Source organism: Furipterus horrens, unplaced genomic scaffold, assembly GCF_987537825.1.
Source record: "Furipterus horrens unplaced genomic scaffold, mFurHor1.1.pri manual_scaffold_11, whole genome shotgun sequence".
NCBI classification, from domain to species: domain Eukaryota; kingdom Metazoa; phylum Chordata; class Mammalia; order Chiroptera; family Furipteridae; genus Furipterus; species Furipterus horrens.
In genome coordinates, this window is record NW_028327181.1 from 77,574,971 (window position 1) to 77,587,292 (window position 12,322).

The window sequence follows — 12,322 nt, forward strand, 5'->3', positions numbered from 1 at the left end:
CCCTATCCCCTCTGCCCCAAAGAACTAGAGGCTCTGGAGAGTATGCAGCATTTATTACAAAGCCAGGAGATACAAATGTCCCAGGGTAGGAGGAGGGTACAGTGATAGCACCTCAGACACAGGACAAGGTGCAAATACAGACAAACCCATTGAGGGGACCCAACCCCAAACCCCTAGGTTGTGACAGTCTTGCCTCCTCACCTCCTCCCCATCTGATCTATATACATTGAAGACAACAGGTGCCCTTAGAGGATGGTCCACTGACCTCAGGATGGAGTTGAGGGCAGAGCTTACAAGTGTGTCTGTTTGTGCTTTCAGATGCCCCTGAGGCTCTTTCCTGACTGGGCCTCAACTGGGGGTGGGGAGGGTACTGGAGGGCTGTTTGCCTTTGGCAAAATCTCGGGTCTGTGCTTGTCTGAGTTTAATCCCACTCCAGCTCTCCACTCCAGGTGCCTAAGTGAGACTTCATCACCTGGCTTGCTGGTGAGGGTTCCCTGGGTGGGGGCAGGGGCACAAGGGAGTGAAGTGGTTCACTATGCTAAAGCCACAGTGGAATTTCAAGGGCTGAGGCCTCCCAGGGCCTGAATCTTCTCTTCCACAAGAAAAATGATGCGAAGGCCACACGCACAGGAAAAAAACACACACACACACACACACAAAAAGGCAGAACTATCTATTCTTTGCACAAAGTTTCCACTGCAAGAGGAGGAGGTGAGGGAGATACCATCTCCACTGCCCACTGGCTCCTCACAGCCAGGGATAAACTGCATTTGTAAAAGGCACTGTCTTAGCAAGTCTGGACATTCAACATGGCAGGGGTAGGGAGGGTGCTGGTTGGGTCAGGGCAGGACAGCAGCCAAGATGGGGAGAGAAAGGGTGGACCCCATATACAACCAGAGTTGTGTTTAAAGCTTGGGGCTGGTGGGCCCCCCAGTACCCCACCTTCCTTGGGAAATGGAGGATGGGGCAGAGCTTTACTGAGAGCCTCAAGTGGTACCAGTCCACCTCCAGGTACCCCAAAAAGAGTAGAGCGAATTACACAAGACCCCCTAAAAATGAACACCCATCTCCCACACATACACATACACATAAAGTTTGTTTCCTGTGGCATTTAAATTAATCTGGTTGGTCCATAGAAAATAAGTATGTATATTTGGTTTTTCCTATATACATATATATATAGATTTATTTATAAAACCCACCCCCCACTCTTAAGGTGGGAGGAGCTGGGGAAAGTAGAAGAGGTGGAAAAAGGAGCCCAGAAAAAGTGGAGGGTTGGAGAGGCATGGCTGGAAAAGAAGGTCCCTTTCCTCAAGTTAAGGGGGGCACAGGAGCTCCATTGACAGTCATCTTGCGCCCCCTGCTGGTAGAGGATGTTGTCTGCAGGCAGTTCGAGGCGCCCCCGTTGGTAGCTGTGGTGACCCCACTGGCTGCTGAAGGGGGAGTGGGGGAGGTAGGGTGGGTGGCCGGGGGCCCATGGGAGCTGGGAGAGCCATGGGAGGGGGTGGCTGGGCTGGGCAGGGAGGAGGAGGTGGCCGGAAGGGTGGCAGGGCTGGGAGCCTTGTCGCTGACTGACTCACACTCTGACGCCCCACTGGTGTTGGTGCCCTCGGAGGGGGTAGGTGCTGTAGGCAAGGTGAGCCGCTTGCAGGCTGGCTGGACCCGATACTTGAGGGGGAGAGGGCCATTCTGTAGGGAGTGGGGGGAAGAGAGGCAGGGAAGGGGAGGGTGTCAAGAGAAAGGCTAACCAGGCAGCCATCCACCTTCACCCCCTAGTGCCCAAAGAGGAAGAAAGGAAAGGTTCAAGCCTCAGAGAGAAAGAGCCGGCAAAACGAGACTGAGCAACTGAAAGAGCAAGGCAAGGCAGGCGAGATGGGCACACAAGACCCAGAGAGAACATGTAAGACCCAAGACTGGAGAGAAAGAGGGAGGCCAAAGAGCAGAAAGCAACATTTACTCCTCACAGCCACCCAACTCTCTTCTCTGACCCCAAACTGGGGCATGTAATCTGCCCAGGATCCTTTTCCTTTGAGTGTGGGAGGTCATCAGTGAAACATGACCTCTCTGGACATGGCCAGCTCATGGGACACCAGATGAACTGTCTGTGACTAGAGCAGAGTGGCTCATGTGGTCACTGTGGGCACGGACCAATGACAGACCTGCAGGCGTCCCTTCGCAGCCCCACTCACCCGCCGCCAGGGATAGATGTAGGCAATATCCATGAGGGTGTAGTATTCCTTCAGTGGCTCATCCTCATATAGAACCTCCACCTGGAGGAGGAAAGGGAGAACACCATGACCCTGGCAAGGCCAAGAGGATCCAAACTAGGAATCTTGAGTGGCAAAGTGGACTTGCAGGTGGCCCCTCATTACTCTGAGGTTTCATGGTAGATTTGACTTCCCCATCAGAGTTGTCACAACAGAACTCCGGACTACCAGGTGGAAAGGTATCCAGAGAAGATACCCACATCATTAACAAGCCATCCACATAACCATCTGGATCCCCTTATATCCTGGCAGGTCCCCCAAAGAAGCTGATGGGCAAAGAAAAGGCCCAGGTGAGCACTGGATCTCACCCAGGCTGTAGAGTGGAATCATCCAAGGAGCTTTGAAAAAATACCAATGCTTAGATCTCACTCCCAGAGATTCTGATTAAACTGGTTAAGATATGAGTTGTTCTAAAGCTCCCATGACTGACATGCAGTGAAGTTTGGGATCCACTGTCCTACACCCTTGATACTTCAAGTGTGCTTTGTAGACCAGTAGCACTGGCAGCCCCTGGGAGCTTGCTGGAAATGCACAATCTACTGCATCAGCACCTGCATTTTAACAAGATTGCTAAGGGATCACAGACACATTCAAGTTTAAGAGCAGTGTCCTAGAGTTCTGTTGGCATTTCAGACTGGTCCTCCTTCAGCCAGCTGGCCCCAGCTAAGAGCCTGTGTTTTCGCACACATACTTCTGCCACCTTGTTCCCATGGACCTCTCTGCACACTGCTTTCCACAGACAGAGCGCCCCACCCTAATCTTGGTTTCAATTACCCTTCTACTTGGGCTCAATTACATAACCGGTTAGGCCCTTGGTGACACCCAGCCAGCCCTGAACAATGGGTGGGATGCACAGACTGTCAGACACACCCACCCACAGGCACTCACTTTTTCAAAGGGCCTGGGGACTCACCTTGTATTTGCTGGGCACGTCCATCTTGTTGCGGAGAAACTTGGCGAGATGCATGACTGTCATGGCTGCTGGACATCGCAGGAAACGCACCCCTGTCTGCCAGGGGAGAGGTACCCAAGGGCGACGGTCCATCCCAGGCACTCTCCCCCAGCCCACATCCCACTCCTGGGCAGGTCCCAGCACTCACCTTCTCCTTGTCCCCGTCCCCATTCTCTAGGGGGCCCTTCTTCTCCTCTCGATCTCTGGGGGAGGAGAAAGAATGAAGCTAAGGAGACCCTAGTTCAAGCAGGATTTCCTAGTACATGCATCCAGAAGGCCCTCCCTCCTAGGGGAATGGGGCCAGGGTGGAAGAAGGGGACGACCCAGCCTAGGACCCCCAAAGGACCAGCGGGTAGTACAGACTTGCCTGACAGCTTCATAGAACTCGATAGAGAGGCTGACAATCTCATCGTCACTCAGAGCACCCTTCTCCTGCTCCAGGACCTCACCACGGTCCTCATTGGAGCCATTGGGGACTGCAAAAGGAGAGAACTCTGAGGGGCTGGCTTAGGATTGGGGAAAGGAGTCCCACCAAGGACCCAGGATCTCAGAGCTCAGTAGGATGAGCCCAGCCATCCTCTGGGCCAGGGACATGGCGTGGTGGTGCATGGAGGACAGACAGCAGCGTGCATTCAGCCCTCATGCATGGGGCAGCGCCACGCACTCACATGGCCTCAGACCTGGGAGCGCACACATATGAACTCACCTTCTGTCAGGGGGTATGCTGCATAGAAATCTCGCCGCCGTTTCATCTCATCTGAAAGAGGGAAGGAAACAGGGTGAGGAGGGAACAGGGTGGGAAGTGAGGAGTGGTGGGTAGGAGATGGAAAGGTGTATGGATACCTTTAAAAAGCCCAGGGACCAATTTGTAGACGATGTCTTGGAGGGTTTTGTCAGATCTGGAAAAAAATGTACAGGGCTCTATTAATACCCCTCTTACCCTGATCTCCCCAGCCAGGGATCCCACTTCTCACCTCCCTTTTTTAGATTCAGGGCCCAGCATTGGGGTCCCTGTAGACCTGGTCTTTAGTCCTCCAGTACTTCTCAGATGGATACAGCCCGGAGGAAAGGAAGAGGCCCAGTGCTTCTCCCCCACCTGCCACCTTGGCTACAGGAAGGAGGGCTGAGGGACAGAGGGGAGCTGACCCAGAGGATCACAGGGGCCGGAGGGGCAGTGCCAGGCCCACCTGATGCTCAGCAGCGGACGGGTTTTATGAACCTGCACATCACACATGGGGCAGTACTTGTTGGTCTCCAGGTAGCGCACGATGCAAGTTTTGCAGACTTGGGGGTACAGAGAGAGAGAGTCAGAGCTTCCTTCATAATGAGGGCCAGCCCCCATCCCCTCTGTTCAGGTTTAGATATTCCTTCTCCACCTTGTCTGGCCGTTCAGGCCTGTTCAGAGGGCCAACAGGGTCCTGTTTTGCATAGAGGGCAAGTGCCTCATATCCACCCTTGTGAGAGGACAGATCGTGTGTGTGTGTGTGTGTGTGTGTGTGTGTGATAGGCTAGTATTATGTGTCATGTATATGGTGAGCCCCAAGTCCCAAGCTCCTCTCATGGAGTATAAAACAACAGCCAGCCTATCTGTTACACATCTCCCTTGCCCCCAAGCCCACAGTGATCAAAGTCCCTGAAATGAACTTCTGGGCTGAAACCTCCAGTTTTCCCCCCCAGAAAGCCTCTCTGTGACCTAGGGGCCCCCACCAGACACAGAGATGCCCACTTTTTGAAGCAGGGCCTGTGCTCTGCCTTCCCTGGGCAGTGCCCCTCCAACCTGGGCAGAGCTGCCTACCCTGAGAAGCCCACCCAACTCACAGGAATGCAAGCACTCCACGATGGTGGTGGCATCGATGAAGTACCCCCCGCAGAGGGCACACATGAGGTGAGGGTTCAGCTCTGTGATTTTGATCCGTGTGGTCCGATGCATGATGCCGGGGAGGAGGGGTGGGGGGCTGGGGAGCGTTACCCTGGGAAATAAAAGTGGAATCATAAACCCAGGAATCCAGCATCCTCTTTGTACCCAAGGCCTTTCCTCTTTGTCTTGGCTTGGGTGCATATAAGAGTCTAGTTCCTTCTGGCCCCGTCTGAGTGTTTATTGGGTGCTGGGAGCTCTGGAGACTCCTGCAACCTTGAGCAACAAGATCAGGCTCCATTCCATCCACCTCAGGAGCAGCAGGAAAGACTGAGGTTAGACCACAGAAAATACCATCCAACTTTCCAGAGGATGTGGGAAGGCAGGAAAATGGAAGAGAAAACACTTTTTAAAAATCTCCTTAATCCCAATTCATATTTACTCAAGTGAATGGTAGGAGCTCTGAGGAAACTCAGATAAAGAAGCCGGTGACCTGAAGCTCAAGAAAATAAAAGAAGGGAAAGAATAAAGTGTCCCTGCCCTCTCACCCCCTCCACATAGGTGCAAGGCCCCTGACTTGGTATTTCTACTCCATCCCACCCACTCCTCCTCCAGAAAGCATTCCCTGGAAACACAGGCTGCTTTAAGTTTGAAGGGGGCACCCCAACACTTGTCCCTCTGGCTCTGCATTCAGCCCCAGCAGAGCAGCCCAGAAATCCACTGTATGCTGTCCATGCAGGTTCCAGGCCTGGTGCTCAGGCAGGAAATACTGAGGAACACACAGCTCCACCCGTGTCCACAAGCACATGAATCCAGGACCCCCCTCCCCATGCACATGCAGGAATGTCCCCACGTGGGCACTGCCAGCCACCATCTCCCACCTGGTGACACCTCCTCTGCAACCTGTCCACAGACTGTCCAGCGACAAACCACAGGCTCCCAAAGATGCCTGCCAGCGCTGGACAGGAAGTTCTGTCCCCAGTTCCTCCGAGCACCCAGCCAGCTCTGGCAGGGTCCAGGGAGGTCAGGCAAAACCCAGCTCTGGATTGGCTGATGTTCTTACTTCTTGGTAGAAAAATCAAAGCTGCACTGAGAAGGGACAGCCCCTCCCTTCTTCCTCTTTCCCAGAGTAGAAGCCCAAGGGGTGGGGCCTGGGAGGGTGGCCAAGCCCCAACCAACGGCTCCTTTACAACATACACCCTTCTCTCCTTTCCAGAAACATTTCTAAAGCCACCACATTGGGTTTTCTAGGACCAGAAATTCACAGCCGGGATCAGCAGTTTCTATAGAGACCCCAGGATGAGTTTGGCCAGGACCCAAACAGCCAACAGAGGCTGGCCAGAGACCGAAAGAGAGGGAGAGACACAAAGGCCACACATGGGAGAAACACCAACTTGTAGGGCAGACAGGAACAAACAAGCGAGCCCAGACAGCCGGCAGCCATACAGTGGCTGAGCCCTGCGGACCCGGCCAGAGGAAAGCAGTTCCCGCCCCGCAGAGGGTGGCCTCTTTCTGCCTCCCTTGCATAGGTCCCCCGTTCACAATTATGCAGCAGGCTCACTGGCGACTACACTGTTTGGTCCTTTCCATAGTAACTTCGTCCCTGGCAAGATGCCCAAATATTATTACAACCATCCAGAGGAATGAACAAACCCCGTGTAGCCGTCTCACTGAGTGTGTGTAATATCCGTCGGATGTGTATGTGCCGCCTGGGCCTCCAAAGGTACTTTGTGTGATTGCTTGTCCTGTGTGTGTGTGTCTGTGTCCAAATGAATCTGTGTGCAGGTACAGCCAGAAACAAAACACTCTGGAGTCTGATAATGCTGAGGGTCCAGGTTGCTGTTGGTGAATGTCACGCCCCTTCTCTCTCTCCCTCTCACATACACACAAACACATAGCCCTTCACACTGCCTCAGCCATCTCACTCACACACTTACTGCACTTTCAGACACTTGCTCTTAAGAATTCCCATCTACGATGGGGGGAAAAGTGGGACAACAGTAACAGGAAAAACAGAACAAAACAAAACAAAACAAAAAGAATGCCCATCTAGTTCCTGCCTGGCAGACTATGGCAATACACAGGAACTCATAGGCACATGGCCGTGACCTTTACCCTTTCACTTCTTCAAGCATTTGTGAACATGTAGACCCAAGCTCTATCTCTCCAGCTTCTATCTAGATGCCTGGGTAAAGAAAAGAGTGGTGGTGCTTATTGAGGAATAAAATGTTCCTCCATCTCCCCTTTAAGAAATGTGACACTCCCTGCTCCCCCCACCCCCAACTCCATCCCCAGAGCCTCAGACTGTTACCTCTGGGGCTGGGGAGAAGCCCTGATTGGTTCCTCACCTGATTGCCATGGTTACCCGCAGAGCCCTTCAGCAGGTGCGGAGAACCATAAACAAGAGTTCTGTTCCCCCAAGCGGCCCCTCCCCACTACACCCCCCCACTAGAAAGCCTTAGGGCCCTACAACTGACACTCAGTTCCTCCACAGCTGCAACTGGCTGGTGTGTTGTGAGAAGCAGAGGTTTGATATGTGGCTGGACCACCAGCATCACTTTAGGGAAGAGGCTAAGAGAGGGGAATAGCCCGAGGGAGACAGAGTAGGAAAGACAAACCCAAGAAGCAGAAAAGAGAAACCAGAGGCAATTGGGAAGTGGCCTCTGTGGCGTTCTGGAGGCTAACAGGTCAGTCCCAAACATATCCACACAGTGAACCTGAGCACTATCTCCCACCCTCAATGCCTTCCCCCTACTGGGGACCAAGTCCTTCAGTGTCTTCTGTCCCCAAACCACTGTCCTTGCAAGGGCACAACAGTTGGGTGGAACCTTGCTTCTGGGCCTTGGGGCCCCTGGCCTCAGCTATAATGGCAGGAAAGGAGATTGATCAAGCACCTAGCAGCCAGTTCCAACTTCTCCTTGCCATTCAAGCCTGGCATTTGTCTTTCCTCATCCTCAGAGTCTCCTACTAATAAAGACCACCCCCATCTCTTCATTTTAACCAATCTCTTTCTGGGAGCTCCTCCAAGATTTAGGCCTCTCTCGCTGTCAGTTTTTTCGTTTCCCCCCTGCAGAAATAGCCAGTCTCCGATAACCCAGAGGTCCCTCTGCTCCTTTGGATGCCCAATAGAAAACCTCCAGGTCTGGGGAAAAGTCACTCAATGTCACATCCAGATGTCTAGAATTGCAGAGGCAGAAGGGATCTTAGAAAGCCTCTCGTCTGATCATTTCATTTTACAGATGAAGAAACTCAGAAAGAAGTGACTTGTCTCAGGTCACACAGCAACGTGGTGGCAATCCTAGAACTAGAAACTGCCTGACTCCCCATCCAGTGCTCTTTACACACTGGCTGGCACCTGGGCCAGGCTCCCCATTCATTTAAGAACCAATAAGCCTGGACTGATTCCATCCAGGCAGTTGGAAAGTAGGACTCCAGGTTCCTTAGAAGACCACTTAGTGAACCTCCTGGGAGGGCTCAAGGTCTGCCCAAAACATGACCATCAGTACACACATTCTCACCCTGAAGTACAAAGAGGGAGCAGAGGCCTCATCCCACTTCTGTGGTACAGACAGGGAAACTGAGGCTGCACAGAAGCACAGTGAGCCACAGTATACTGTCAGGACTAAGACTCTAGGTCCCAGGAGTCCACTCTTCTCCCAACTGTGTTGGTGCAACTGCACAAGCCCCATGTATTTGGGTGGGGGACATGGGGGTCTACCTGGGAACACTCATGTCAACATCTCAATCTGGGATCACTCTACCGTCCCTCCCTTTCCTACCTCTCAGCTTCCTAAGATCAAACAAAGACAAAAATCCAAAATATGCACACAGAGTTACAATTGCCAGATACACACACGCACACAGCCAGCCACACCCCCTCCATCTCTCGCACACTCACAACACACAAGGCTAGAGAGACACAACACACACACACAGCCAAATACTTGGCCAGACACACCACGTCACATACAGAGCCAGGCCAGAGCCAGGCCCACATCTACCAGATGCAGCCACCTCCACCCACCCCATCCAGAAGCACAGAGCCAGACACCCCTGGCTGAAGCCACAGCTGCATACACACACTAACCTTTTGTGCATCCTTGGTTCACCCGGTGTAAATTATAACATAAGTCTTCTGGCAACAAAGACAGTGCGGCTCCCAACCTCCACTCTGGGGGCCAGAGACGAGGAGTTGGGTGGGCATCTGACTTGAACAAAGATATAACCTCTTCCAGTTCAGGCTCTCTCCATTCCCATGGCAACAGCTCCATCCACCAAGATAGCTCAGGCAAGGCCAAGGGCAGCAGAACCCCCTTTCTTCCCACCCCTCAACACTTCAACTTGAACCCCACCCAGCTACACAGTGTCTGGATCCTGAGTCCCAGGTCTGTTTACTGCCTCATTCCAAAGACAGCTCTAAGACCACAACCCCCAACTCCAAAAGTGGGAGCCCTTGGGAAAACCTCACCACCAAAAACCTACAACAGAGCTGACTTTACGCTTCTTTTCCAAGTACTAACACCTTGGAACAGAGTGGAAGAAGGAGGAAGAAGAGAAATTAAAGAGTTTCAGGAACGGATACAAACTGCAAAAGGCCCAGAGAAGGAGACATCAGAATGGAGTGGAAGACAGCCAAGGAACATCACCTACCCCCAGCTACAGCCCTGGAGAGACTGAGGCAGCACGGGGTGGAGGGTTGGGGTAACTCGGAGAGACAAAGACCAGGGCCAAGTGCGGGGTAACACTTGCGCAATATTTACAGGCCAATGCACCACATCAGACCTCCTCCAGCCATCCGGAGCAACTCTGGGCGGATGGGGGCTGTGGAGGAGGGGGGAGACACAGGCATGCCTAGGCCCAACGTGGAGACAGGAGGAGCAGGAGTGTCTACTTGCCAAGGGGTCCCACCCCCTCAGAGCTAGCAGCAGGAGGGCCTGGGGAGGGAGGGGGCAGCCCGGCTCCCCATAGGAGAAATACCGCGACAAATCTCTCCGCATCTCCACTCTACCCCTTCCGCCCCGGCTGCCCCCGGAGCCTGGGTCAGAGGGTCAGGGACCCCAGTTACCGGGTGGCTGCTCCTATCTTCCCTAGAGCCAAACTTTCGGCGGGGCCCTAGGAAGGGTGTTCCGGAGAAAGAGGCTCTGCTTAGGTGGTTGGGGAGGAGGCGGGGCGCCCGTCTGGGGGGAAGGGGGGAAGGGACCGGCTGGGGGAGGTGTCCGAGAGGACCCGGACCCAGGCAGGAAAGAGCGCCCTCCCTGGGCTCTGCAGCAATAAAAAAGCACGTCCCCTTCCTCTCGGCCTCAAGTCCTTGCACGTCCACGACGCCCGGTATCCACAGAAAACGTAGACAGCGACCCCTTCCCAGACCCAGGGCGGTAGTAGGGTAAAGCCAGGGTTGCTCCGAGGACTAGAGGAGCAGGGATCCACCCCAGCATGGAGCCCCAAAGCCTTTGTGGCCGTCTCGGACCCTCCCCCTCGCTACCTTGGGAGCAGTTCTAGGAAGGGGGTGAGGCACAAAGAGGTGGTGGTCGAGGGAGACGCCAAATCGTGAAAAGGGGAATCCACTTCGGCCATCTTGGAAGGGAAAGAAGGAAAAGGGGGAGAGGAAAAAGGGAGAAGAAAGGCGGACCGGGCGAGGTAGATCGGGGCTGGCGGGGGTGGGGCGCAGACGCGAGCAGCAGGCCCGGCTCGGAGCCTCCTCCTCCCACAGGGATGTGTACAGAGGCTGCACTGGCCCCGCATCCCAATCCCCAGACGGTTACGGGGTAATAGGAGGAAAGGAAAGGGCAGTCCGCGTTCGCTTACCTGGGTTCGGGGTCCGATGGGTCTCGGGGAGGGGGAATGGGAGGGAGGGAGGGAAGGGAGGGGAAGGGGCCCCAAGTCGAGTCGCTCGGTCTGGCACCGGGAGGGGAGCTACCTACGGTAAGAAAGGAGTTTGTGAAAGCGTCTTGGGGTGGGAGGGAGAGAGGGGAGGGGAGGGGAGGGGAGGGGACGGAGGGGGGAGGGGAGGGACCAGGGCTGGGGGGGGACAAAATGGCTTTTTTCCTCCAGACAAGAGTAGGTCCCGCCCACTACTCCCCCACGTGACCTCATTCCTTCAGGGTGTTTGCGGAGAGGGGCAGAGAAGAGGGGGACAGGCTAACGCGGCTGTCTCCCACCGGGCACTGGGTCCCCCAAACTAGGACACGACTTCACCCTTCCCAAATAGCCCCCTGACCCCAGAGGATGAAATCCTCTTCTCTGTTACACTCTGCAACTCACCCCTCCCTCCCCCAAAATAAGTGTGTGCTCCCCAGCCGCCCCTAGTTGGGACGCCTAGAAAATGGTGAAATAAAGGCTGGACTTCATGCAATGTGGCTCACTTTGCAGCCCTCAAGCCTCAGCTATAGGGCCCTGGGCTCGGGCGGGGGATGCGACACCTCAGCCATGCGTCCGGGTTATTTTCATTCACTTTAACACTCCCTTAAATTAATAACTACAATTGTAAGAGTATGTCCTCCCCACCCTCCTGGTCCCTCTCGGTGGCCCTATCAGCGGCTCTAAAATGCAGTACACCGGGACCCAGATGGAGCGCCTCGAGGGAGCAAACAGACTGGGGACGGAGGGAGAGGCGATGGGGGGCTTGGTCGCTGTGCTGGAGGCTGGTGCTCCCGGCGTGGAGAAAAATGGGACACAACCTGGGCTGGGAGACCTGAAGACCAGGACTCCGGCCCCAAGCCCGGGACACAATAACCGGGCCGAGTGGAAGAGGCCGGAATAAACTAGAAAACCAGGCGCTGGGGCTGGAAAGTGGGCCCGCGCTTTTTACCCTGCATCGCGCTGGTTGCCGCATTTTTCGCCCCAGCGCGAATCGCGCTCGGCGTTTGGGGAGGTTGGTGCGCCTCCTTTGCCGGGGCGGCGGGAGGAGCCCAGAGGCGACTAGTGCCCTCCGACTCCGAACCGTTGCTCCGGGCTTCACCCCGGGGTTCGGGATCCTGTCCTCAGTGGATCCCGCCACAGGGAGAAAAGGAGGAGTGAGGCTTGGTTGGACACACGGGGAGGAGCGGCTGAGGATGGCGCCGGGGAAAGCTAATCGATACTACGTTCCGGTGACGACCGTGGGCCTTCCTCATTAAGACAGTTGATTCGCTTATTCGTTAGTCAAGATTTATTGGGGATGGTCAATGTGTCTGTCCTTTCAAAGAGCTCGATCATCCGGCCAGACGCGCCATTAAGCGCTGACGGTGGCTGGCTCGAAGTTAGGAAATT

At 54.6% G+C, this 12,322-nt stretch overlaps 1 protein-coding gene across 5 annotated transcripts; it reads right to left on the reverse strand.

Moving 5' to 3' along the window:
- Positions 1 to 1,002: 1,002 nt before the first annotated feature.
- On the reverse strand, positions 1,003 to 11,020 carry PCGF2 (polycomb group ring finger 2). 5 transcript variants are annotated; one of them, XM_090257914.1, is made up of 11 exons: positions 10,557 to 10,668; positions 5,038 to 5,189; positions 4,407 to 4,503; positions 4,063 to 4,118; positions 3,926 to 3,976; positions 3,587 to 3,695; positions 3,368 to 3,422; positions 3,181 to 3,276; positions 2,190 to 2,270; positions 1,581 to 1,689; positions 1,003 to 1,430 (listed from the first exon to the last, which is right to left on the reverse strand). In XM_090257914.1, exons 1-11 carry the CDS (start codon positions 10,646 to 10,648, stop codon positions 1,312 to 1,314), a joined length of 1,017 nt encoding a protein of 338 aa, XP_090114040.1. In that variant the 5' UTR covers positions 10,649 to 10,668; the 3' UTR covers positions 1,003 to 1,311. The 5 variants fall into 5 exon arrangements, with proteins under 5 accessions (XP_090114040.1, XP_090114039.1, XP_090114037.1 ...); XM_090257913.1 differs by having other exon boundaries at positions 1,003 to 1,433; XM_090257911.1 differs by lacking the exon at positions 10,557 to 10,668 and adding an exon at positions 10,880 to 11,020 and having other exon boundaries at positions 1,003 to 1,689.
- Positions 11,021 to 12,322: the final 1,302 nt, after the last annotated feature.

Coding starts and splice junctions, on each gene's coding strand:
- PCGF2 (XM_090257910.1), bottom strand. CDS start 10,648: ATGGCCGAAGTGGATTCCCCTTTTCACGATTTGGCGTCTCCCTCGACC. Junction 4,119..4,406: donor CGTCCGCTGCTGAGCATCAG/GTGGGCCTGGCA, acceptor ATTTTTTTCCAG/ATCTGACAAAACCCTCCAAG. Junction 3,423..3,586: donor GAGTTCTATGAAGCTGTCAG/GCAAGTCTGTAC, acceptor CTCCTCCCCCAG/AGATCGAGAGGAGAAGAAGG.